Source organism: Phocoena phocoena, chromosome 1, assembly GCF_963924675.1.
Source record: "Phocoena phocoena chromosome 1, mPhoPho1.1, whole genome shotgun sequence".
Taxonomy (NCBI): domain Eukaryota; kingdom Metazoa; phylum Chordata; class Mammalia; order Artiodactyla; family Phocoenidae; genus Phocoena; species Phocoena phocoena.
Genome location: NC_089219.1, coordinates 108,715,256 through 108,743,101, shown reverse-complemented (window position 1 = coordinate 108,743,101; position 27,846 = coordinate 108,715,256). Strand labels below are relative to the sequence as shown.

The 27,846-nt window shown below is 40.1% G+C and overlaps 1 protein-coding gene across 1 annotated transcript; it reads right to left on the bottom strand.

The window, feature by feature from the left end:
* Window positions 1–8,576: 8,576 nt before the first annotated feature.
* On the bottom strand, window positions 8,577–27,846 carry PRPF3 (pre-mRNA processing factor 3). The gene is made up of 16 exons (XM_065873736.1): window positions 27,804–27,846; window positions 25,618–25,808; window positions 24,819–24,949; window positions 22,667–22,813; window positions 20,997–21,080; window positions 20,566–20,786; window positions 19,288–19,594; window positions 18,447–18,613; window positions 17,584–17,663; window positions 15,452–15,595; window positions 14,418–14,517; window positions 14,132–14,245; window positions 12,647–12,765; window positions 12,294–12,377; window positions 11,153–11,214; window positions 8,577–8,939 (listed from the first exon to the last, which is right to left on the bottom strand). Exons 2-16 carry the CDS (start codon window positions 25,760–25,762, stop codon window positions 8,793–8,795), a joined length of 2,052 nt encoding a protein of 683 aa, XP_065729808.1. The 5' UTR covers window positions 25,763–25,808; window positions 27,804–27,846; the 3' UTR covers window positions 8,577–8,792.

The following is a 27,846-nucleotide window of genomic DNA, read 5'->3' as shown; positions in this document are numbered from 1 at the left end:
GCACGCTGGCGGCTCCTACACGCTGCAAAGAGGGGCTGCGGATTTCGAAGGTTTATCGGAATTGTTCAAGGGATTGTGTTTAAACCAGTCAGTAATCACGGAAGAATTGCGCAGAAAACAGGTCCTGCAAAGCCTTTCTAAACGCCTGGCCCGGAAATTAATGGTTTTATACTCTTCGGCTCTCAACGCTTAAGGCCGTTCCCCCACACTCCTCTAAGAGCGGGCATGAATATCTTAAAGTTAATACTACCCGACTGCCCCGTCAGTTGCAGAAATCTTTCTCTCTCCTTTAGATCCTCTAGCACAGAAAGGCCCAAGGCTACCTAGTCAGGATTTTTTTTGCAACGCAACAGCAGCAAAGGGACAGCAACACTATCGCGCACGCGCTGCTTGGCCCCGCCCCCCTGCTTCCTTCTCAACCTAGAAAAAGCAGAGGGAGGTGTGATGGCGGGGCAATCTGGCCAATCAAGGGAGAAGAACGGGAAGCGCGCGCAGAAGCCCACAAGCCCCAAGGGCTAAGGAGGCGCTTCGAGTATTCGTGCGCCTGCGCAGCAGGCCAGCGCGTAGCGGGCTGGGAGGAAAAACGGGGAGAGAAGGGTGGGAGAGGGAGTTGGTCAAACTAAGGAGAGGTTGGGGGAGGGGCTTCACCGCTCCGCCCCGCGTTTTGCTTCCTAGCGAGGTGTCTCCCTTGGGGCTGTCCAGCTCACACAGCAGGGCCGAGAAACTCCCACCGCTCAGCGGCCACTGTTATTTTCTGGCACCTGCAGCTGCCGCCGCCGCCGCCGCTGCTAATTCCTCGGGGCACCGACGCGCCACAAACTAGCTAGCAGCCATCTTGCGGTGCCTCAGAGGATGCGCATGCGCCAGCTCCAGCGAGCCATTCACTACGCAGACTCCCAGACCAAACAATTTTTTACACTCCCCTGGGACATTAACACTCACAGCCACTTGACTTTTTGGATTATAGGAAGAGGAAGTAAATGAAGTGAAACGAAAATTTTCCCCGTAGAATTTTCGAGACGCGGAAACAATAAAAGGCAAGATGTGATCTCACCTTCGCCAGATATGTTACAGTCTCACAATTGCATAATAAATTATAGTTTACAAAAGCCTTAGATATTTATTATTACATTGATTAGCACAACCTAGATTAACCGTGCAATTGCATATGCCTACGTAAATTCTCTGGGCAGATTTGGAGACTTCTTTGTTCCACTGAACACATGCAGTTATTGTATTTTAATTCTTTCACGTCTTCCCAGTAGACTCACGTTTTTTGAGGCAGGGAACCTGTTTTGTCAAGCTCACGTATAGTATTTGTTAATTCAACAAAAAGTTGTTGAACGTCTTGTGCCAAGTACAGTTTTAGATGTGGGGGAGTAACATAGCAAAATAGACAAATATCCCTTTTTTCTGGGGCTTATTGGCAGGAGACCATAAAAAATATATCAGGGAGTAATAAGTTCTATGAAGTAGCATGAAGCAAGGTAAGGAAGAGAGAGGGGTTGTGTGTGTGGTCCTTAAGGGAATGGGAATGGTGGTTTGGTGATCAAGGAAGGCTTCTGGAAGGAAGTGATACTTGATCTGAATGTTGAGCACAAGGTAACCAAGCAAATATGGGAGAGGGGGAGAAAAACATGCTGGCAGGTGGAACAGCAAGTGTAAAGGACCTAAAACAGCAATGGCTTGATATAGTAGAGGAAGAACAAGGAGGCCATTGTGGCTAGAGAAGAGGACAAGTGATAGAATATGGGATCTGAGAGGTGAAGGGAGAGAGTTCATGTAGGGCCTTGAAGGCCACTGTAAAGACTTTGGCTTTTAACTTTGATGTGGGGAACACTTAAGCAGAGCAGTTTTAAGCAGAAAAGTTACATAGCATTCTTTTTAAAAGATTACACTGGCTGCTATGTTGAAAACAGACTGACTGCAGAGCCACCAGTTAAGGAGGCTATTGGAGTAATCCAGACAAGGAAATGATGGTGGCTTCTACTAGCATGGCAAAAAAAAAAAAAAAAAAAGGAGTGGCGTCAGATCCTGGATAGTTTGAAGGTAGAGCCGAAAGGATTGCTCATGGATTTAAGGGGAATATGAGAAGAAGAAAAAAAAAGAGTCTAATATGACACCAAGGTTTCTGACCTGATTAACTAGAACAGTGTTTCTCAGCCTTTTTTTCCATTGCTGTTGACCCTAAAGATTCTTCTTAGATATTTTTTCCTATTCCCCCAACCCCCATGAAATGTTAATACCACAGTTATATTGTATATCTGTTTATGTACTGTCTGTATATTTGTGCTTTATACAAGAGTAAGCATGAAGTTTACTTTTTATTCAATGCAGAGTTAAGTGTGACTAAAATCTTTGTTAAAAATTAAAAAAATTTTTGATGTCTTTCTTCCACTGGATTCTTCTTTTTTTTTTTTTGATATTTATTTATTTGGTTGTGCCTGGTCAGTTGCAGCTCACGGGCTTCTTAGTTGTGGCATGCAAACTCTTAGTTGCAGCATGCATGTAGGATCTAGTTCCCTGACCAGGGATCGAACCCGGGCCCCCTGCATTGGGAGCATGGAGTCTTATCCACTGCGCCACCAGGGAAGTCCCAAAACTTAAAAATTTTAACGCTAATAATATTTAACTTTATAACTGTATTTGCTGAATAAACTTTAATGTAATTTATGTATATAAATTGCAATTCACTGCATTACATATGTAAATTAACAATTTATATAAATACATAATAGCAATGAAATCAGTTTTTGATTTTTTTTTTTTTTTTTGCCACACCATGCGGCTTGTGGGATCTTAGTTCCTTGACCAGGGATCAAACCCGGGCCATGGCAGTGAAAGCGCCGAGTCCTAACCACTGGACCACCAGGGAATCAGTGTTTTTTTATTTTATTTTATTTATTTATTTATTTATTTTTGGCTGCGTTGCACACGGGCTTTCTCTAGTTGCCGCGAGCGGGCTTCTCATCACGGTGGCTTCTCATTGCGGAGCACAGGCTCTAGGCACGCGGGCTTCAGTAGTTGTGGCACACGGGTTCAGTAGTTGTGGCTCGCAGGCTCTAGAGCGCAGGCTCAGTAGTTGTGGTGCATGGGCTTAGTTGCTCCGCGGCATGTGGGATCTTCCCAGACCAGGACTCAAACCCGTGTCCCCTACATTGGCAGATGGATTCTTAACCACTGCACCACCAGGGAAGCCCGGGACTGAGTTTTAAAAAAATCATTCAAAACTGTTATATTTCCAGCAGAAGTAAAATAATTGAAAATTTAATTTCTTAAAAAAATTTAGTGAACTTTTAACTTTATTTTATTTATTTATTTTTGGCTGCGTTGGGTCTTCGTTGCGGTGCGCGTGCTTCTCATTGCAGTGGCTTCTCTTGTTGCGGAGCACAGGCTCTAGGCACGCGGGCTCAGTAGTTGTGGCACACGGGCTTACTGACTTTGCATACAATTTTTGTATCTTCCATTAACTCAATGTCATTGCTGCTTGTGTCACACCCAAGAAAATGAGAGAAATTAAATAAGGAGTAAGATTTTGTTGGGTAGAGCTGAGCTTTGGAAGGTGACAAAGCATTGTAATATCTAAGACTTTTTCATCCCCCAAGAGCCAACTTTTTCTCCATGTGGGGTGATATTGTTCCCTCGGAGAATGGATTGCCATTTTCTCAGACGGACCAGGGGAGGAAAGGGGAAGGAGCAGTCCTGTGAGAAATGAGTAGAAATCGGGATTTCAGTTAAACATCTTGAGTATCAGAGGCATAAATGGCACCAGATATTGTGAGTCTAAAGTTCATGAAAAAGTTCTTGGTAGGAAACATCAGTTTAAGAATTGTCAGTATATAGATGATCTTAAAGCCATGAGATGGATGAGGTTGCCCAGAAGTGAGTGAGCGTAGATAGAGTAGAGGACCAAGGACTGGGCTATAAGGAGCAAGTTTCAAAGGATATTGAAAATGAATGATCAGCGAAGGAGAACCCAGCAAGTAATGTTCTGAAAGCCATGTAATGAATATTTGTCAAGCAGAAGGGAGTAATTGTGTCAGGTGTTGCTGCATAGGTTGCATAAGTTGAGGACTGAGATAACCACTGAATCTGGCAAACACAGTAGTCACTGGTGGTCTTGGCAAGGGCTGTTTCCAGGAAGTGAAGTGATTAGAGAGGGTTCTAGAGAGAATGGGAGATGTGGAGTTATCATGTGGTGACAACTCTTTCAAGAAATAAAATGGGAGCAGAGAAATGGAGCTGAAGCTGGAGGGAAATGTGGTTTCAAAAGGTCATTTCTTTTTTCCAAGGTGGGAAATAATGTAGCTATTATCAGATGCTACAGTTGATACAGGATAGAGATGGGACAATTGCTGGCTGATTTCCTTGAGTAAGTGGAAGAGGATAGGATCAGGTGGTAGGTTCATAGACAGTTCCTTTCTTGTAACAGGAAGGTAGATCTAGGTAGAGATTCAGGTAGGTTGATAGATGTGTTGGTGAGAATGTGCAGAAATTCTCTTCAATTGCTTCTCTTTTCTCAGTGAAATAGGTAGGCGCTGCAATAGGTGCTGAGGAAGCACACTCTTAAAAAGCATCAAGGATCTATTAATTGCCAATTCCAGTGCACTGTTTACAGTCTCAGCCTTCAGCTTTTTCTGTTAGTGCAATGGTTTAGAGTAAGACACTTAGAACCAGACTGCTCAAATTCAGGCTCTGCCACTTGCCGTTGGCAAGTTACTTGCGAGTGGCAATTTACTTTACTGCCACTTACCATTGGCAATTTACTTTACTGCCACTTACCATTGGCAATTTACTCTCTGTGGTGCTATAATTATTAAATGAGTTAATGTGTGCACAGTGTTTAAAGTAGTGCCTGGCTTAGTAAAGGCTTGATGACGTTGATGTCAGCTATTATTTATTATACTTAAATCTTTCTTAAAATTCATTTCCCTTTGCTTCTGTTAAATATACAATCATTAATCAGATCCCACTAAATGGATCCTTTCTCCGCCCATTGCTAGTTTTCTTACCCCCTTGTGTTTGCCAAAGTTCCATTTTTAGCCCTTCTCTCATTTTTATGCTCATTCTCTCCCAAAGATTAAATTTATCACCTGCATTCATTCAAGTTGGATATCCTAGTTACCTTTGATTCTACCCCTTCAACTAGTTATCAAATCTTGTAGACTTCTACCTAGATATTTCTTGCGTGAATTCCCTTCTTTTCATTCCCCTTGCCCTCTACCTAAAGATTATCACCTTTCTACATATCAACAGCATCACGATCAGCTTCCTAGTATATCTCTTCAGCTTATATATATTACCAGACTAATCTCCTAGTTTCCCCCTACTCAAAAAACAAAACCAAAAAACTTCTTCCTTGTTATGTACCAAGTTAAGTAAAAGCCCTAACTTTTAAGACCCTCCACAATGGTTCCAATCTAACTTCCCAGTATTATCTCAAATGCCTTTCCTCCAAGGTTCCTTGGGCTCCAAACTGTTCCTTTTCCTTAAATATATCCTGTAATTTTCTATTTATAATTAATTCTGCCTAAAATATCCTCTTCTATTACCAAAATTCTACCTATCTTTCAAGAACTATCTTAAATTGCCTCTTTCAGGCCAACTTCCCTGATCATTCCAACTGGATCGAGTCTTTTGAACAGTAGCATTTTCTGCCCTGAATAAAATTACATGTATGTTAACTACAGAATATTGCATTGAATAACATGCAAAAGCACCCTGATTGCTAAACAGTGTTAGTTATGACTGAATTGTCTTATCCAAAAATAATTATTTGGTACCTATATTACAATGATATTGCCATTGTTCAAGATATTTCTGGAAATTCATCAAGGTAAGCCACATATAGGAAGAACAAATCAGTCCAGTAACTTTATATTTGCATTTTTTAACAAAGAAAGCTATTATCTACCTTGATCATTTCACTTAATTCTCCATGATAAATTCCAAATGACTTTTAAAGTTCTCTCCAGAACGCTACAGAGGACAAATAACTGCCGTTAACTAAAGATATAACTTCAGATTATGAAAGAAATTACTAAAGTTCACAATGTATTCTAAGTGATAACAGCATCCCAAGATAGGAACTATTTTGAGTCTAGCATTCATCTGAAAGAACACATCTGTCCCTACCACCTATTTCACAAATGAAGCATCATGTGTAGGGACTAAGTTTGGGTTCTAGTCAAACCTGGGTTCAAATTAAACTCCATCACTTACTAGCCATAACCTTGGAGCAAATTACTTACTCTTAGCTTCAAATTTCTCACCTCTAAAATCTACTTTCCTCATAAATTTGTTCTGATAAAGGAGGCAATGCCTATCGAGCACAATGCTTAATACAGTACAGGATCAGATAAATTAAAAAACCACCACCACCCTGAAGCACAGGGAGTTAAGACTTAAAACAAGGATTAAGTCTCACTATGGGTACAGTAAGCCCCCTACAGACGAACGTTCAAGTTCAGAACTTTCAAAGATGCAAACATGCCCCTGTATGCCAGCTGTTGTACTGTACTACTGTACTTTTCAAGGTACTGTACCGTAAGATTCAAAATGTTTTGTTATGTATTACTGTGTGAAAAGTATTACAAGCCGATTACAGTACAGCAATTGTGAATTGGGTTTTGTTGGATGTACGAACAAATTGTGGACTTATGAACGTGCTTTCGGAATGGAATTTTTTTTTAAATTTATTTTTGCTGTGTTGGGTCTTCGTTTCTGTACGTGGGCTTTCTCTAGCTGTGGCAAGCGGGGGCCACTTTTCATTGCAGTGCGCGTGCCTCTCACTATCGCGGCCTCTCGTTGCGGAGTACAGGCTCCAGACGCGCAGGCTCAGTAGTTGTGGCTCACGGGCCTAGTTGCTCTGCAGCATGTGGGATCCTCCCAGACCAGGGCTCGAACCCGTGTCCCCTGCATTAGCAGGCAGATTCTCAACCACTGCGCCACCAGGGAAGCCCTGGAGCTCATTCTTTAATGTAGGGAACTTACTGAACTTTATAATGAACAAAAAGACTCCTTTTAGGTCTTCAGCAAACAATACATTTTTGAAGTTGTGTATAAATTTACACTCATGTTTGTAATAAATCCTTTAATAAAAGCAAAAGCACTTACTTCTGACAATGTTTTCCCCTGGATTTGCTTAAATCACGAAATATCAATTCTCTAGCTCCTAAGTCTCACAGATATAGGCTTTTTTTTAGGTTTCTTCCTGCTCTAGGAATTAGTAATGTCATCTGTCTGGGTTATAGTTTGCTTATCTCTAAAAAAGAGGTTGTATAGTTTTTCCTTAAGGCCTTTTGCAGTCCCTTGTCTCTTTCCACCTTTTTTATCCTAGCACTCTCTAATACTGCCTTATAATTAGAACTCTAACTAGGGCCTGAAACAGTAACTTTTTAATTTTTAAAAATTTTATTTATTTTTGGCCATGCCATGTAGCATGTGGGATCTTAGTTCCCCAGCCAACGATCCAAACCGTGACCCCTGCCTTGAGAGCATGGAGTCTTAATCATTGGACCACCAGGGAAGTCCCCACATTTTTTTTTTTTTTTTGCGGTACGCGGGCCTCTCACTGTTGTGGCCTCACCCGTTGCGGAGCACAGGCTCCGGACGCGCAGGCTCAGCGACCATGGCTCACGGGTCCAGCCGCTCCGCGGCATGTGGGATCTTCCCGGACCGGGGCACGAACCCGCGTCCCCTGCATCGGCAGGCGGACTCTCAACCACTGCGCCACCAGGGAAGCCCCCCACATTTTTTTTAAAGGGGTTAATTTGATAACATAGAATGTTTTAACTTCTGGTCAAGTATTCATTCTGACACTACTTCCTAGTAAACTCCAATTAGCAGGGAGGAACTCTAATGGCTTCTATATTCAATCCATTCTCAATACATCCTCAACAGGCAACATGAACTGGAACGATATTTATGGTAAGAATTTTGGACTTCTATGGATACTTATTCTGACCCAAATACTCCTAAAATCAAACCAGAAACATTAAATGCTTAAACAGAACTGCATCTTGTCAGATTCTTGGGGGTGGGTGGGAAAAAGAAATTACACATTGTCTTTTAGAAAAGGATTGGTTTCTTTAATTAGTAAAGAGAAGAAATAGGCTAAATTCCCAAATCCTATTCCCTTTTACAGACTGACCCATAACATCCTCTTTGGACTCTCCTTCTGTGTCCGTTTCACCCACGACATACCTTCTCATATATTCACCCATATGAGGAACTAATTTCCTGTTAAGACTACTCAGCCAAGACCAGAAGTAATCTGAACCTCGTGACTATCCACCGAAGGTTAGGAGATGGAAATTCCCTCTCCCCTATCCACTTAATACCTTTTCCTTCTTCACTCTGCTCCAGGAAAACAATATTTATCATTCTTACTCTAAGATGAGGTCAGAAATTTCCATTATCCAATCATCCATCCATTCGTTCATCCATTTATATATTCATAAATATCAATGACAAAATTTTCTTTTTCCACAGCAATTGCTAGAAGTCTGGAGAAAAGATCACCTGAAGACCCAAACTCCAATACCTTTGAACGTTGTGAAAAATATCATACCGACTTTAAAAATAACTCTTTAATCATATTCACATAAGGGGAATAAAGGGCAGCACCAGGCTGTCTGGGGAAGGAAGCAAGGTGTTCTCCCTTTGTCCCAATGTCAGCCTGGCACAGTTCTGAGATCACACACACAAGTAGGGCTGGGTTTGGAAGTAGAATAAGGGAGAGGACTGAAGAGACACAGGCAAGAAGGGAGAGGCAAGGGCTTGCAGTAGTCTCAGTCGGTGGACTCCAACACAGATTCACTCAGCGCAAGGTCCCAGTAGTGCTCAGCCCCATGCTTTTTGAAATGCTCCCGAGCCATGTTCTCTGTAGGGCACTGTTTGAACTTCATCTCCCCAAAGCTCCGGTCTTTGGCTGTACCCTGGGAAAGAGACAAAATTTTTAATAAAAACACTGCAGTTTCTAATTTAAATCAGATATAATATTCCTTTATAAAACCTAGTAACACCTGTGTAGCAATGTGCCTACCTGAACATAATTTTATGGTAAAAACAATTCTAGGGACTTCCCTGGTGGTCCCATGGGTAAGACTCCATGCTCCCAATGCAGGGGGCCCGCGTTCGATCCCTGGTCAGGGAACTAGATCCTGCATGCATGCTGCAACTAAGAAGCCCACATGCCACAACTAAAGATCCCGCATGCCTCAAATAAAAGATCCCGAGCGCTGCAACTAAGAACTGGTGCAGCCTAAATAAATATTAAACAAACAAAACAAAACAAACAATTCTAACCTCCACCCCCTTGGATATTTGCTGAGTTTTCATGACTTTATATGGGTTTGTTTTTTTGACTGAATGGAAGATGAGGAGTTCTGTGCTCTGGTGCCTGGATGGAAGAGTAAGTCAGGAAGGACTAGGGAGGGTGAGATGGGATGAACTTGCCTCCCACCAGGCCTCCAGATTTGGGCATTTAAGGAGAAAGGAGTTAGAGGCTAAAAGGACTCTTTTCATAAGACTTAGTGAGACCATGTATATAGGCAGGAGGTTTTGGGGCCCAGTGACAAAGAACAATACAGGGGTTCGGGGGAGAGAGGAATGGGAGCCAAGGGGGATAACCTGCAGACAACTACAGTAGAAACATTCAGTACTTACTGGAACCGCATTCTCACCAAAGGGACTAGCTGCAATGGCAGTCACAAAGTGCTAGAGGCTTTCAGGGATCAGGTTCCAAAAAGGAGGCTAAAGCACAACTTGGCTTATTTCTGAACCTGAGAAATAATTCCTGAGGACTCTCAGAGATAAATGGAACAGAATTTTAAAGAGGTGAAGGGGCTGGGGGATATTAAATATGCAGATGGGGACTTATGAGACACAGAAACAGTTATTATGGTTATTATTACCTACTTAGTATGCATAAATTGGAGGAATCTGGGGTAAGACAGAAGGATACATGAAAAACAGTAGCAATTACCTATAGAGTGGTCTTAAAAAATGAGTGAATTGGAAGGGACTATTTCAGTAAGTGATCTTCTGTGTTGTCAGAATTTATTTTAATGAGCATTCACTACTTTGGTAGTAAAGTACTACTTTTTTTGTTTTCGGGCCATGCTGCATGGCATGTGGGATCTTAGTTCCCTGACCAGGGATCGAACTCACACCCCCTGCAGGAGAAGTGCGGAGTCTTACCTCTGGACTGCCAGGGAAGTCCCAAAGTACTACTTCTATAATAAAGAACTAGTTACTAAATACGAGCACATTTAAAAAATAGAAGATACACACGCGCATGCAACCTAAAAGAATAAAATGAAAACGTTAAATCAACACAAAGGTAGAAAATATTTACAATGTATAAAATGTATTTTGGAGTGGGAATAAAAGGATTACTGCAGTACATCAGGATAAGAATATAGTTACTGAGGAAAGAAACTTTTAATGCTTCCTGGAGAAATAGGATGATATTTTACACTTCACAAAGGGTGAATGATCCTTAGTTCACTACTTGGCCTGAACAAGCATATTCACTCATTCATTCATTCTTCAGAATAGTGTGGCTCACTAAGAAAATTTGAGGGATGAAAGAATTGTATAACCATAAAAAAATTCCATTTTAAGAGTGATTTAGTTACATTTTTGCAAAGCATCATTACATAATAATCAAATTAGGTTCTCAAAATAAAACTGACAATAGGGAGAAAATAATATCCACATTTTATAGACAAAGCAACAGTTTTCGACATTAAGTGTCTTGCCCAGTTACACAGTGATACTGCCCAGACTCCCAACTTTGTATTAAGTCTAGTACTTCTTTCACTATATCCAAAGAAAAATTCTCCAATTCATTTCCCTCTTTCCAAGTCTCATATCCATGACTGTGAAATAAATAAATCGAGAATTTGTATTCTTGCCACCAGTTTCCATACTTTTCCCCAGATGTTATAAACTATATACCCATCAATTTAACTAAAATATAATCAGGAAGGATTTGCTGCCAAATACTTAACAATGAATTCCAAAAAGAAATACAAATTCCTTAAGGGATTAGTCATTATTTAGTTTTACCATTATATTGCTCCATTTGCATAACATAAACAATCAGGAATTAGCTAAAGTCCTGCTTCAGTGTTTAATCACCTACCTCCCAGACTAGTACACATTTGTTGGTTTTCTTCACAGCTTCCTCATCAGATTCCTCATCATCTGGAAAAGACAATATAGCTAAATCTTGCTCTAGACTTAGATCAGACATCAAGATTTAGGTTCTAAACAAACAGTATTCAAGCCTACCCAAATTCTTTTAAATATCATCACCTTTTCTCATGTATTGGGATCAAATGTCTTCTGTTACTCTTTATTTCCCCCCAATTAGACTGAAATCTCCAAACAGGTAGGGACATTAATTAATTCAACAAACATGTATTGAGGACCAATTACGTGTCAAGAGCTGTGACAGGTACTGGGAATAGGGAGATAAATAAAAGAACAATAAAAACTTGTCCTAAGCACTTCAGATGCCAAAATGATAAGAGTCCATTCTCAAGGAGTTTTTAGTCTAATGAAGGAGGACAGATATAATGAATGAAAATATCTTAGGAATACTTGCAAAACAAAATAAAATATAGGTCAATTATAGTAAAAAGTATACTTTAAGTACAAAAATAGGGAAGAACGAAAAGTATAGAAGGGCCAAAGTTAAGAAAAGTAAGGTTCTCTGCATATGTTAAATGCTAACCCAGGTCTTCAAAGAAGGGAAGAATGAATATTGATGGAAGAAGATGGCCTGAAGGATGTCAAATAAATATACTAGATAAACTTGGGCAAAAGAATAAAAGTTTATTTTCTTGAATGAAGCAGAGAGCTTTTTTTGATCTGAAAAATATTTTTTGCTCTCAATCCTTTAAAAAACTTTTTGTCAAAAAATTAAAAAAAAAAAAAAACCACAAAAAATTATATAATATAGACAATGCACATATGAATGCGCAGCTTGCTGAAATTTCACAAACTAAATACACTCGTGTAGCCAGTATCCAGAGTCTGGGCTAACAGGGAAATCAGCTAGTAGAAAGGCCTTAAAGGACAGGCAGGAGAATAACTAATACTCATGTATATGATCATATAATAAATACTGTATGAATGTCTAGCATGCTTAAAGTCCAAATGGGTCTTTCTAAAATTCTTAAACATTATCTGGTATTTGCAAGAGTGTCAGAGAGAGGGAACAGATGAATGGACAGAGTACCATCCCACCTCCCACTTAATCCCCTCTAACCCCCATTCACCATCTCCCTTTGTGTTAGATGTCTGTTCATCCCACTTTATCCGATGCAGCATAAGACGCTTAAATTTCTTCTGGGCCTTGGGGCCTAGAAACAAAGAAGGAGAATTTTGCCAGAGTTGTGGAAGACAATGGGGTAGAAAGAACGTTTGTGTGCATTCAACGCTTAGACATTAATGTGGTAGCTGAAGCAATCCCAGGAACCACATCTTAGGTCCTTCTACTCCAATAAACACAGAAACAGAGGCCCAAGATACTAAACCCAGGTATGGCTCTAAAATACTATCTTTTTCTCCTTTCTTCCCACCATGTTAATCACTTCAAGGCCTACGGTTGCCTCAATTTTTTCAGACTCACCCCCTTCCACTACTACCACGTTGACATCCTTGTGCAGTACCACCACCCCTGTCAGGTACAGCTGCCCAGCATTGGCCTCAATCTTGAACTTCTTGGCTGGGTTGCTCAAATTTCGAACTCTGGAGAAGGGAAAGTTTAGTTATGGCTTTCATTTTAGCATCAGCAGCTGCCTGAATGGAATGGCAAATAAAAATGGATCCAAAATAGTTTTCTCTCTAAAAACAAAGGCATTTGGAGTAAGCAAATATACTAATGCTTAAAGGTAGAATTGATGAATCCAGAAGTATTTCTACTGTCTTAAACTTCTTCAAAGTCTAGCACTGTACACTTTACAACAAATAGCAGGTAATCAAAATTTACTCTAAGAATGAAGGAGAGATATTTACCATCATCCAAAAATATTTATATGCTAGTTGTTCTTGACAGTATAAAGACCAACAAATCCTTTGCCCTCTAGATGCTTATAATATAAAGTAGTCACAATGCTATGCCTGAAAAATTTCTTGAAGAATATACGAAAAACTGTCAGTGGCAATTACCCACAGTGAGTGGTCCTAAGGGATCAGAGAATAGGAAGGGGACTTTTTCAGTAAATGTCCTTCTGTATTGTTAGAATGTTTTTTATCTTAGTAAGCATTCACTACTTTTATAATGTGCCGTTTTTATAATAAAGAACTAAACAGGAGCACGTCTAAACAGAAGATACACATGTACTTGACATAAAAGAATAAAATGAAAACATTAAATCAACACAAAAGGTAGAAAATATTTACAACATGGAAAGTCCAGGGCTTCCCTAGTGATGCAGCGGTTAAGAATCCACCTGCCAATAGGGGACACAGGTTCGAGCCCTGGTCTGGGAAGATCCCACGTGCCACAGAGCAACTAAACCCGTGCGCCACCATTACTGAGCCTGAGTGCCTAGATCCTGTGCTCCACAATAAGAGAAGCCACAACAAGAAGCCTGCACACTGCAATGAAGAGTAGCCCCCACTCGCCACAACTAGAGAAAGCCCACGCAGCGACGAAGACCCAATGCAGCCAAAAATAAAAACAAATAAATAAATCAAAAATAAATAAATAAATAAATAAAGTCCACTTTGGAGTGGGAATAAAAGGATTACTGCAATACATTAGGATAAGGATATAGTTAACTGAGGAAAAAAACTTTTAATGCTTCCTAAAAAAATAATATTTTATGCTTCATAAAGTATGAATGATCCCTAGTTCACATCTTGGCCTGAATAAGCATATTCGTTCATTCATTCTTCAGAACTAGTTAGTTCACTAAGACCTCAGAGATAGAAGACTAAGTTTTTAACCCTCACCAATGAAAAAGATCTACTAGCTCTTGATTTACACTAGGGTCGTTAAAAGAGAGTAGAGCTGCTATTAGGTATGCTTTACACCAGTGATTCTGCCTCAATCACCTGGAAAATGTTTTGGTATTTCTAAGGAAAAGGCTGGCCCAGTTTGGACACCTACCTATAAACAGATATGTGTACCCCCTGTGAAATGTCTTCTTTAAGCTTTTTAATTTTCTTGACCTTTCTCTGTTCTGCTGTAAGTTTTCGGGCAGCGTTGGCCTCTTCATGCGCTCTGTCGTGACAGGAAGGACATCCACAAGTGAGAAAGGCATTGAAGATCAGAGGCAGGGCTGAGGGAAAGAGAGAGCAACGGAGAACTCTCCCCTCCCTCCAAATATGGATCCCCCAGAAGAGTCTGGGAAAGGTACTTGCCCTGGGTTTCCACCCAATCCCATGGCACTTACTTCTGTCTTTTTGCCATCTGAGCTCTGACATGGGCTTCTACCTTCGTGGGGTCTTGAACAGCTTCTGTTCCTAATACTCGCATCAAATTTGAAATTCTTACTGCAGTGAAGAGATGATAGAAATCAATCTCATAAGTCATTACTCCAGCTGGGATAACCTGTCAATCTCTTCTCTACTAATTCATATCATTCACCTATTTCAAATCTCTGCTCAAAACTCACCTCCTCCAAATACTCTTACCTTGAAAGCCCATCCAATTAATTCAGCATTTGAGGGAAGTCACATAATTAATCTAAATAACTGGTATGCATTTATTCACATTGTTTGAAAATTTACGAAAGACAAGGAACTTAATTTCTTTGGCTTTTTTTTTTCTTTTTTTTTTTGCGGTACGTGGGCCTCTCACTGTTGTGGCCTCTCCCGTCGCAGAGCACAGGCTCCAGACGCGCAGGCCCAGCGGCCATGGCTCACGGGCCTAGCCGCTCCGCAGCATGTGGGATCTTCCTGGACCAGGGCACGAAGCCGTGTCCCCTGCATCGGCAGGCGGACTCTCAACCACTACGCCACCAGGGAAGCCCTTTGGCATTTTTCACTCTCATCATAGCATTTAGTGAAAGATCCTATACATAACAGTGCTCACTCAAAATATTACTAACTGATAATGGAAACTACAGGAGTGAGGTTTTTTAAACTGCATTTTCATTTTTCAAACATTTAAGAATTATGTACATAACAACTCTATGCAAATACTCCAACTACTATCTTCATGAATTTCAAGCCTATTATTCTTCCAGGCGTATAGGAATGTTTTATGGTCAATATTAGTTAAAAAAAAAAAAAGCCTTAAATGACATCTACAATAACTATGTTGACCTGTCTTAATAAGCAAAGACAATAGAAAATTTAGGAAAGGAAGAACCAATGAATGATTCTGAGAAACAAAAAGCACCCAAATATAGAGAGATGCTAAAGTTCCTCTAGAATGACAGAGATAAACTTGTCATCCTTTCTTCCCTGCCTCTAAGATACGTACCTTTGGGTTCTGGAGGAGGCATCAGGCCTAGCCTGACTTTCTCTTGTAGCTCCTTCTGTGCTTCCCTCCTTGTTTGCCTTCGAAGTTTCTTCTGTTCCTTCTTGGTCAGATATACCCCCAGAGTAACTGGTGTGTCATTGTCGACTGTCAGGCAGAGAAATGAATGTACCAAAGCAATAAGCATATTAGTGGGATACAGGTGAATATCAATCACATTAAAAGGAACTTTACAGCAACATGGATTGGCCTAGAGATTGTCATAATGAGTGAAATAAGTCAGACAGAGAAAGACAAATATATGATATCACTTATATGTGGAATCTGAAAAAAGCGTATAAATGAACTTATCTACAAAACAGAAACAGAGTTACGGATGTAGAAAACAGACTTATGGTTACCAGGGGATAAGCGGGAAGGGATAAATTGGAAGACTGGGATTTACATATACACACTACTAATATGAACCTACTGTATAGCACAGGGAACTCTACTCAATACTCTGTAATGGCCTATATGGGAAAAGAATCTAAACAATAGTGGATATCTGTATATGTGTAGCTGATTAACTTTGCTGTATGCCTGAAACTAACACAACATTGTAAATCAACTATACTCCAATTAAGATAAAAACAAAAAGGAGAAAGAAAGGACCTCTAGTTTGCTTTTAGTTAATTTTAGGTCGTGATAATGGTATTATAGTTATGTCTTTAAAAAGCATTCTTTTTTTTTTTTTAATTTATTTTTGGCTGCCTTGGGTCTTCATTGCTGCTCGCAGGCTTTCTTTAGTTGCGGCGAGTGGGGGCTACTCTTTGTTGCAGTGTGAGGGCTTCTCATTGCGGTGGCTTCTCTTGTTGTGGAGGACGGGCTCTAGGCACATGGGCTTCAGTAGTTGTGGCTCGCAGGCTCTAGAGCGCAGGCTCAGTAGTTGTGGCGCATGGGCTTAGTTGCTCTGCGGCATGTGGGATCTTCCCGGACAAGGGCTCAAACCCATGTCTCCTGCATTGGTAGGCGGATTCTTAACCACTGCCCCACCAGGGAAGCCCCTCAAAAGCATTCTTATCTTTCATGAGTAATGTTCTAACTTGTTTTTCTTTAAGCAGTTGAACCCTTTTATAAACTGAAATGTGGCAAATATAGAAAACAAAATTAGAGCTGCTCCGGCTGCTCTGTGTGAGGATTTGGAGTAGGTGGGGGGTATCCAGAATCCCATTTGGATCCTACTTACTGAACCTCAACGTGCCTATGGAATACAATTTGAAAACCACTGGCCAACACTAAGAAATTTATAATTTAAGAGTCATAGGGATTGGGAAAAATCTTCTGAGCTCCCAAAGCAGATTTACTCAATTTGTTAAAACAAACAAAATCCCCCACTTTCTTCTAATGATTCATGCTGATGACAGCTAAGTACATTCTGATTAAGTATAATTCAATGATTATTATTCTTTTATTATCACAGGGTCTCAATCTATTTTTCTGAACTTATTAGAGATACTGGCAAGCAAATTTACTGAGTAAATGTACTGAGTAAAAACTAACCTCCTCTATTCATCTCAAATTTGATGAAAATGTTAAAATCTTCTGTGATTGCTTAAGAGGGAATATCAGTATTATCTCTACATATGAGGAAATTCTGTATTATAAGTGATTTACCCAAGGGATTCAGCCAGTTCACAGCCACAACTAAAACCCATCTCTTCTGACTGAGCCAACAGACTTTCACTACAAAAATGATAAAGAGAAAGGCTGAAGAAAAAGAAGATTGAAGAAGGCCAGGAGTTTAATGGTGGTGTACTAGACTAGAGTTGGGAGTCAACACTATGGCAAAAGCCCAGTTTGTAATATACATCAGTGAGGCCATCTATAGATTAGACCTCAATGCTCTACAGCTGCACTGTCTAACATTGTAGCCACTAGCTACATTTACTATTTACATTTAAATTTAAATTGAATAAAATTAAAAAATCAGTCCCTCAGCTGTATTAATGCAACTTGGTTTTCAAGTTCTCAATAGTCATGTGTGCACAGCAGCTATAGTATAGACAGCCCAGACAGAGAACATGCCCATTATCACATAAATTTCTATTGGCTAATACTTCTCTAGAGCTTTGATTGAGTAATCTCTACATTACCTGGAGGGTTGAGCTGGGCTGGATGTTCAACAAGATTTGTGATTCCAAAATAATCTTCTCTCTTGGGATTTTCCTCTGTACTAAAATTGGAGGAAGAAGGGAAAACAGGATATGTGGGTAGAGATGATTCCAAGAGAGAGGGAATCTCAGAAACACAATGAAAAAATCCACCCCCCCATAATGCATTCTAGAACTTTTTACAGTATTTGCATGTCTATAATATGTAATATATTACTTATAATTTTCAAGATGACAAAATGGTCCCACTAAGGTTGGATGCATTCTCTACACCAGTCATTGTCAACCTTTTTTTTCTACCCTAACACCTCTGATGGACACCATATTCTCTCATTAGTAACAATAATTCGCTGGGACAGAGGCTGACAAAGGAAGCATAAGGAAAGGCTGAGACAGTCTCCTAAAGCCATGTATCAGAATAATGGAACAGATATGATTGAAGCTTTCCAAATGTTTCTTATACGCTTTATTTATCATTCTCTCCCCCATCAACTAAGAATCCTTGCTCTATTCTAGGACTGGATCTTTAAGAAATGTTAAACACCTATTATAAGTAGCAAAAGAAGGTAATTAAGAAAACAAATATGGTAAAAACAAATAACAATGTATAACAAAGCAAGCAGAAATTTTACAGATTTGTATAGATTATTTAGGCTATATGTGCCCAATCCTCCTACATTAACCGAAAAAACTAAAACAACCCATACAACATATTCTTTACAAATATATGAGCTTGTATATGGTTATCTATCTTCCTTGGATTTAAATTTTTTACTTAATGCACAAGTACCATCTTTCCCATTAAAACTCTAGCCTTATTAAAAGGTATTAACCAACAAACTCACAGGTCAAAGCCATTGGGGATGATATAAGAGTCCCACCACTCAATTTCAGGGACATCACCTTCCTTCAACTCCTTCTTAGGAGCAATGAGGGCCAGCCTAGTTGAAGTATGAATGCCTGTTTTTCGAGCTGCCTGTGAGATCTCTGCCTGCAGCTTCTCCAGTTGAGCCTAAAGACAAGACAAGATAAATTGAAGTCAAAGAAAACAGGGAAGTAGTAGAATCCCAAACTTTAAAACACTCCCTTGTTGAACTCTTTACATCTAATGCAACAAATTCATACTTTCTGAAAGCTTAGAAAAAGGAGCTGTTCTGCTTTACTTTATCCTTTACTTGGTTGATTTACATACATTTCACTCTCATCACTAGCCCTTTACCCCACAGTGCCTGCCTGCAGCAAATATGCAGAAATGGAATTTTATGAAAAACCTCATTCTGAGAGGATGAAAACAAGAAGGTAAAAGTCATCAAATATACAGTCAATCAAACTATCCAAGTGTGTGGACTGTCTGCAGTAAATTTTAACACCAGGTTAGCTTTCATTAGTTGCCCTGAGGGTTCTCAACGGTTTCCCTCCACTGACCGTTTATGTGGAGAATTTTCAAATTCAATTTTATTTCCACCTAAGTAGAATGTAAGTAACTGAGAAGACAAATCAGCTAAAAATCAAGTATTCCAGGAAAAAATATAGTATTTTAAAAATTACTCATTGCTTTACTACTTGTTTATCTAATTGCCAAAAACATAGAGAACTGAGTTGACGGTTATTTCAGGACTATATTCAATTTCCTTTGTCACCTTCTTAACTTCTTCAAAATTCTAGATTATATTCTAAGCCAGATACCTTTGTCCGTAATCGCTGGGCAATCTTTTCAAATTTGCCCTTATCGTGGAATTTAAAAGTGCGTCTCTGGCGCTGGGAAGGGGCAATTGAGACTCGGGGGTCAAAAAAGGTATTAGACTCCATGTCTTCTGATGGCTTTTCTTTTAGCTGTTGCTTGAATTGTTCCCTCTTCACAGCCCGAATATTGGCCTTCAGAGTAGGCATACGGTGTGTCAGCTCAATTTCCTTGCCGGTTGCATCTACAGTTCGACCTTGTTCATCAAGAATCAGTGGTGTAGGTTTAGTTTGATCTTTTAACTCCACCTTCCTGAAAAATAGCCCACAAAGGAATAAATCCCATTTGGAACAATAAGTCAAGCAAAAAAAAAACCAAGCAGAAAATAAAAAACAGGGCTTCCCTGGTGGCGCAGTGATTAAGAATCCGCCTGCCAATGCAGGGGACACGGGTTCAATCCCTGGTCCAGGAAGATCCCACATGCTGCGGAGCAACTAAGCCCGTGCGCCACAACTACTGAGCCTGTGCTGTAGAGTCTGTGAGGCCCAACTGCTGAGCCCACGTGCCTATGCTCAACAAGAAAAGCCACCACAATGAGAAGCCCGCACAGCGCAATGAAGAGTAGCCCCGGCACAGCAACGAAGACCCAACACAGCCCAAAATAAATAAAATTAAAAAAAAAAAAAAAAAAAAAAGGAAAAATCAAAACCCAACAAAGACAACTAGGTTACAAAATTCTAAGGAACATAAACCCATCAGTGAATAATAACATCTTGACTGAAACTATCAAACTGGACAGTTGAGTATAGAGTACAATCAGATGAAATGAACTTATAAATTACAATGGTAAGAAGTTGGAATCATATTTTCCTTTACTCCTTAATTCTTGAGTCAGACAGGGGATGGCAAACCAATTAAGGTGTTAAAAATGAAGTCTATCACCTTTACCCAGTTGTAGAGAACTCTCAGATCTGGTCTCACTCAATGTGGTTTAATGGATATAGTTCTGACCTAGGATTCAGGAAACCTAGCTCTATTCCTAGCTCCAATATTAGAGGAATAATCTTAACTTCAGTTCTACGAATTGTAAAAAGAAGATAATTAAACTCTGCAATAAGGTAACCAAGAGAATAAATTCAATTGGTATTTATTGAGTATATGTAAGAAATATGAAACTATCTAAGAAATTATTTAAGTTCCTTGCAAGAAGAGGATCAATAACATTCAAAGGTATTTATTGCTTCTCAAGCTTCAGAAACGAGTTCCATGAAACAGGTACTCACGGGGGAGCAATGCCCATAGCATGGAGATTGGCCAGGCCCACCATGTTAGCATTGCCGATGAGCCCTGGCTTCAGTGCCAGCTGGGCTTGGATGCGGGCTTGTAGTTCAGCTGCTTTCCTTGCCTTCTCAATGGCATCATTCATGAAAGTGGCGGCCTGGGAGGGCTGAATAGTGTTGCCAATTGGAAGTCGCTCTGGTTGGGAGGAAGAAGGAGTCTTTGGCTGTGAGATAGAGAAAAAGAAATCAGAATCAGAAAAATTAGACAGGCAGGCAGATCTCCCCCGACCACCCCCCCACCACCCACCACAGAGTGGTAGACTGTGGTAAATTGGGGGTGGAACATGCAGTCATCTTCTGGACTCTCATTTGAGTGGGTGGCAAGAAATTCTGTGCTAAAGATTCTTATTTTCAGAGAAATCTGGTTACAATACCTGAGGCGTAGGGGGGCTAATGAAACTTAGTTGTTTTTTCCTTTCCTCGATTTGCCGTGTTGCTGCCTCCATCATCTGTTTGATCTGCTCTCAGTGGGGGAAAAAGTTGAAAAACTGTTAACATCTTTTTATTTCTCTCATACAGGTTCCTAAACTCAAAGGGCTTTCAGGTTTAGAGAACAAAAAATTTTTGAATGACCCCATCATATTCTGCTTGTACCACAGGCTAGAAAATGTAATAAAGATAAGTGTACACAGCTGAGCACTGGAATTTTTCAACCTATCTTCCCGAGGCAGGATTGGCATGTTAAGTATTGATAGTAACATAGCTTGCTAATTAAGACTCTGGAGTCAGGGAAACCTGAGTTTGAATCTTAACTCTGCCATTTAATGCTTGTGTGACCTTGAACACGGTATTTAATTTCTAAACCTCCAAGTGTCTAAAAGGGGTAAAAATGGTACCTACCTTACAGGGCAACTGTGAACATTTAGAAAATGCATGCAAAACTGACAGAACCCATAAACATTATTACACTTAAAAAAAAAAAATCACCTATTTGTCCCTGAGTTCCTAGTTTGGGTAACGGGAGCCAACAATGTGAAGACTTACTTCCTAATCTCTGTAAATACTTTCCTCTGCCCTAAAGAAGTTCAGAATAATAAGCTTTGAGGACATGATCAAATAACTCTTCTTGAGTTTTCCAAGAGTCCTGTGTCAAGGCGCTTCAAGATATTTTAAAAAAATTATTTTAAACATTTTTTTGAATAGGTGGTATATTTACATAGTTTAAAATGCAAAAAAGTACAAAAGGGTATACTGTGAATTCTTCCACCCCATTTTCTATTAAAAAACATCACCATCAGTTTCTTTCCTTTCAGAAATATCATACATAATATGCAAATCCATCCATCCACCCACCCATCCATATATATGTATATATTCTATTTCTCCTGTAACGAATTTTAAGTGGTACAAGAAATATTTACTACTTATGTGGTATCAAAATTTTTTGTTTTTGTTTTGTTTGTTTGTTTTTTGTTTTTTGGTGGTACGTGGGCCTCTCACTGTTGTGGCCTCTCCCTTTGCAGAGCACAGGCTCCGGACGCGCAGGCTCAGCGGCCATGGCTCACGGGCCCAGCTGCTCCACGGCATGTGAGATCTTCGCAGACCGGGGCACGAACCCGTGTCCCCTGCATCGGCAGGTGGACTCTCAACCAATGCGCCACCAGGGAAGCCCCCAAATTTTTTAACAGTGCCCATTTTAAATACACAGATAATTCCTATTAAAAACATACAAAGTGAACTCAAAATTATTTAAGTGGATTATACCTTTTCTGTGTTATAGTATTAGGAAATACTTCTCTGCCATCATGTTAAGTTCTAATCATTTCAATAATTTTCTTACTGACACAGTGAGGTAGATATTTGGGCAAACGATGTACGTAACACACCTTCCTTGCCACATAATAGGTGCTCAGTAAATGCTATTTCAAAAGACTTCAACTGGAATACTCCTGGTTAAACCAAGAAATGATGAAACATAAAGCAGGATATAAAATTTTTCCAATGCTAACAATTAATTCAAATTAAGGCCACGATAAATCTGGACCCATCCATCTCTTACTTCTTCAACTCTCAAAACCACCGCTTCCAGTTCTTAATTACTAACCTGGAGCTTAGTCAGCATGCCAGGACTCTCTGAGGGAGGCCCAGGGATTACTTCTGGCTCCTCTTCCACCTCCTCAAAACGGGGTATCCGTCGCTTTTTTACTCCTGATGATTCCTTGGAGATCTCAGAGTCATCACCAAACACTTCCTAAGGGAACCCAAGATGAAAGAAGAGTTGTATCCCTGCCCATGGGAGAAGGGAAGAATAATCCTAGTCCTTATCAGCATTTTGTGGCTTTTCCCAGAGTCTTCTAGACCCTCCACCAAATGGACCATCTCACCCATCTCAACTTCATTATTCTCCTACTCCAGTCAAACAAATTTCATCCCATGTGCTTATAAATGTTCCCATCCCAAGGTCTTTGCACATCTTACTGCCCACATTTGTAATGATCTCCCTCAACTTTTCCCCCAGTCCAAATCCTGCCTAAAACTCACCTCCTCCAGGAAGTTTTTCTCATTAATAATCTCATCCCACTCTGATCAAACTGTTGTTTCACATCCTTTTAGCGCTTAAGAGCTTGGTTCATACTAAGTAAAATTACACTGCTGATATTCTGTTTGCCAAGTGTTAAGTCTTTCAATGTTAGTACGTACTTTCTCCCAACTAGTGTCTAAGCTCTTCCAGGACAGGGGCTTTCTCTCTTTTTCAGTATTCCCCAATAACACTTTGTTCTCATCAAACAATGGGAACTCAAATATGTTGACTAATTTGCAAGGTGAACTTAACAGGACCAAGAGTGGCCAACTGGAAGGGACAATGGGAAAAAGCAAATGTACACACCGGTGGTAGGCTTTGGGTGACATCCCCTCTTCACTAGGAGGGCTCGTGTTTTGCAAGGACATATCCTCGGCCAGGGGCGAGCGCTTCCTGGAACTCCTACAGTTCAAGAAAAAGGACTCTCCCATAATATATTGTGTGGGGTGGGGACTGAATGGACCAAAATGGGACCCGAATCCCAAGGCTATCTAGATACCTCCTTCAAGAAACCATTTTTATTAATCCCACCCAATGTAGTCACTTTATTCACAGCAGGCCCTCAGCACTTATACAGTAGCACGCCCTATCAAAACATAATCTTCACTCTACAGATCTATGTATACTATGGATCAAGCATTCCCCCTTAAATGTAACAAAATTCAACGGAAGTCTGAAACTCTAGTCAACCCTAAAATTTACATGAAACTGCTACTCAGATTTCATAATTTGTGACTGTATTTTGTTGTGCCCTCCCATTCCCCCAACCCTTAAACTGCAAATTCCTTTAAGGCAAGGACTATCTTTCATTCCTCTGATAACCCTACAAAACCCTAAACACAAAAAGCACACAAATCTCTATTTCTCTTGGTTCCACAGCCTGGCCAGGGACCAAGCAGAAACGTCTTATTCACTCTTGTGCCTCAGGAAAAACAAAAGGATAGCCAGGATATCAAAAGCACTTTGGAAGGTTTTTGATGGGAGTCACAGAAAAGATTTTTTTTTTAAGAGACAGACAAAGAAAAGAGATAGATCAGCTACTTGACACTGCTAATATTGAAAGAGGCCATGACCAATCAGCAACTATAGGATAAAAAGAGAAGGAGGTAAGGGGGGTAATGATGGTCCCTTTAAGTATTCCACTCATGGGGCCAGAGGACTGGCAATATGCTATGTGGAAAACAGTAGGCTCTCAAGACACACAGTAAAAAATCAATTGCTGTTAGGTGTCCCATCTACAAGTCCATTGCAGAGTAATATCTCTAAAGGACCAACAATGAGGTCTATGGCTCAGGTAGCAGTGAAGTCACATTCTGAAGCAATCTATTAGGCCTCAAGTAAATCAAAGCATAAAATCTTAGAGCAATCAATTTATTGAAAAAAAAGAAAAAGAGAGAGACTTAGGGAAACATGAGAACCAAAACTCCTAACTGTATATGAAAAAGGACAAAGCTACCTACTATTTCCTCGGAACGTTTCAACCCATGAACTTAGGTAGTTCATCACCATAAGATGGTGATAATACACGTTCACCACCTCTACTTCAATGTCTAAGTATCTCTCTTAAATATTAGGTATTCTAATAGTGGATATTAAAGTGTGAGCCAGGTAAGCTCAGCAACTTTGTTACCATTCAAAACACTCCAAGCTCGTCAGATAGTTAACTGTAACCTACCTTTAGCTCTCGTTTTCTGCTCCTGTCACTGCTGGACTTGGAATGCCTAGAGCTTCGGCCTTCCTCCACAGCCTCAAACAGTTTGTCCACAAATCGGAGAGTAGAATCATCAAGAAAAGGTTTCAGGTGGTCTGGCAAGAAAAAAAGAGGTGGTAAGGTTGAAAACATAAAAGTACTTAGTCCAATACTAGGCATACAACAGATGCCAACACTGGAATTTTATCCCTAAGAGGGAGAGAAATGCTTTCTTAAGTTCTTTGTAGGATTCTCATACATTCTCTTACACTGAATGACCTTGCCCCACGAGATAAAAATAGTTATAATTTTTTGGCATAGGAAGTAGCATAGCCAGAGTAACCTGTTTAGGCTGAGCATCAAAGTTTAAGATGAATAACCACTCTAACTTTTCCCAAACAGCAGTTGGAGGAGACTACCTTAACAAAATCTGCCTCCCTCAACATTTTTCATGTATTTTATAGAGACTTCTATATGTTTAGATGTCGATCTGAATCTGAACATACCCATCTGACTTAAGTATATTTCCTAAGTAAATATAATTTAGGTAACTCAGTGCAGTGGTCAAAGGAAATCAGTCTGAGATTCAAAATATGTCACAAATAGTATAAAAAATAAGAGAAAAAGCAATATTAATTATTTAGGCTATTTCCATTATAATGCAAGGGAAACTGTGGCCTGACCTTTTTTTAGACACTCCCAACAGAGAGAATTTTGGGGAAGTTCAAAGCAGTATTTGGGGTCATCCTACATGTTAAGCCAGAAGTTTCAGAAAGGTACATACCAGCTGCCTTCTTCTTGTCCATGCCCTTCCCCACACAGTTCAGTGCTGCTGTGACCACTGTGGGCTCTGAGAAACCCAGCACCCTCTTCACTGTCTTCTCTATCCATGGTTTCAGCTCATCCAGCTCCCTCTTAGACAGTGCCATTCTTCAGGAAAAGGAGGATAGCTCAAAATAGGATTCAATACTGCACCTAAAAAGAAACCAGTAAAGAGTTAAGTTAGAGGACAGGAGAAGACTAAAATGACCCCATGCCAACAGTAAGTATATCAGGAATGCCTTCCCCACCTCTATTCTCAATCCTAGGCAAGTTCTTCTACTTCATTTCAAGCCAAATACTTTCCCTACAACTCATACTTCAAAACAGAAAGGACTACATTCTGTTTGATTTTTAACCCTAACTCAGTAAGTATCAGTGGATCAGTGAAACCTATGGAATAAACAAACAAACCTTGGGAATAACCTAGTCTGAGAAATGAGTCCTAACTTCTTTTTTGATTCTGTCATATTCAACAAGGACTGGCAAGCATATAACATGAAAACAAGACTGAAAAAGCCCACTCAGAGCCCAGCCGTTCTATTCTTCCTACTTCTGGGCAAGCATTCCTTAACCCAGGCCTTCTTTTAAGGGACACAAATGAGAGGGCTTATCCAGGTCAGTCATCCTATATTAAAACTCATAATCCTTAAGACTGTTCTATCACATTTCTCTGTACTCATATTCATCCCAGTGGGAATTCTGTACCTAGATACTTTTCTCTCATGTTCTACAGGGTCTCTGTCATAACTAATCCCTCAGTTCAGAAAAGATTACCCTCATTTTGGATGTACTCTCTCTCTTTTCACCTTTATTCTACTTTTTTTTTTTTTATTCTACTTTTTAGGTTAATAGAGAAAACACCATCATAAAAGACTCTACAACAATCTTTAATTTGTTGTTTAATGTAAGTAGAGTTCTTAAATTTTATTCATGTTTACGTTTTTATCTCCTACTTAAATCTCAAAACTCTTCATGAGCATAAAGAAAATTTTTATTTCCCTAATTTTCTCCATATTGCCTAAAAGTCAATAAGCTAGACTGACCTCAATTCCAAGCTAACCTCCTCCCAGCAGCGCCACACATCAGGGTCCAATCTAGGATTCAATCTTTTAAGATGTTTTAAGACACCTTTTCTCCTATAAGGTACAGTCTGATTATCTTCTACATTTTTGGCAGGTTTATCCTCTGTAAGAACTGTTGCTAAATAGTGTATTTAATTTTGGTATAACCATATGAAGCAAGTAGATTAAAGTCATGAAACTACGAGTGAAAGACTTTGTGCCTCAGTGACATGTTATATGAATAGAGTGGCTCTATTTACCCGTCATGAGATAACAGTAGAGCCTATCAATCTCAACATGTGCATTGCTCAAAAGCATATTCAGACACCACAGAGAATGAAGAGCTCACACCGAGCTCTACCATTTACCAGCCTTCTGACAAGTAATTCCTCTCAGACTGGGTTCACTCATCTTACAAAATGAGGACGACTGCCATTCCTATATGGCACTTAATTCATTCAATAACTATTGATTGCATAACTAAGTCTATCAGATGAAATGTGTGCCCAAGCACCATATGAACAAATGTACTCAACTTCAACCCATTCTTCCATAAGATAACGTGCAAACTAAACAGCCAGTGGCCAAAATAAAAGTTCCAAACGGTAACTAGCTTTGTCACGAATCAAATATTCAACAATAACTGCGTGGAGCGGGGCTGGGGTGGGGTGTGGTTATGGTGTGGAAGGAGATGAAGTCAGAATGATCTCTGAATGAGCTGGTAGCAGGTTCTAATCCTCTGAAGCATTTCCTTACTCTGTGCTCTCCTTTGCTACAAGTCCAATTTCCTCCTTGAAACCCCCATTCTTCTCTTTTTGCTCTTTCCGTCTCTCTGACCCGCCCCCAACCCAGCCTCGTTCTACCCCAACTCCTCATCTCAGAGGTAGTCTCCTCAGCTCGTCCCTTTCCCGCCCCCGCCCTTTTCCTCTCAACAATCTCATTCCAACCCGTTCTCCCACAGAATTTGTTCTTTTCTCAGCTTCCTTTCCACTGAACCTTCCCGCCTCTGTCCTGCCCTTGGATTGAACCCTAGCCCCAGTCACTAGGACGCGAGGATACCCTCTCCGGGCCCGGGGCCACTACTCACCTCACTAACTTCAGCCCCTGAGACGGAGCCCGAACGTTACACC

What these genes read in the sequence shown, in the direction of transcription:
- PRPF3 (XM_065873736.1), bottom strand. Translation starts at nt 25,762, where the DNA reads ATGGCACTGTCTAAGAGGGAGCTGGATGAGCTGAAACCATGGATAGAG. An exon ending in GGACAAGAAGAAGGCAGCTG is followed by an intron (nt 24,950 to 25,617) that starts GTATGTACCTTT and finishes TTTTCTTGCCAG; the next exon opens with ACCACCTGAAACCTTTTCTT. An exon ending in AGCCCAGCTCAACCCTCCAG is followed by an intron (nt 15,596 to 17,583) that starts GTAATGTAGAGA and finishes TCTGCCTGACAG; the next exon opens with TCGACAATGACACACCAGTT.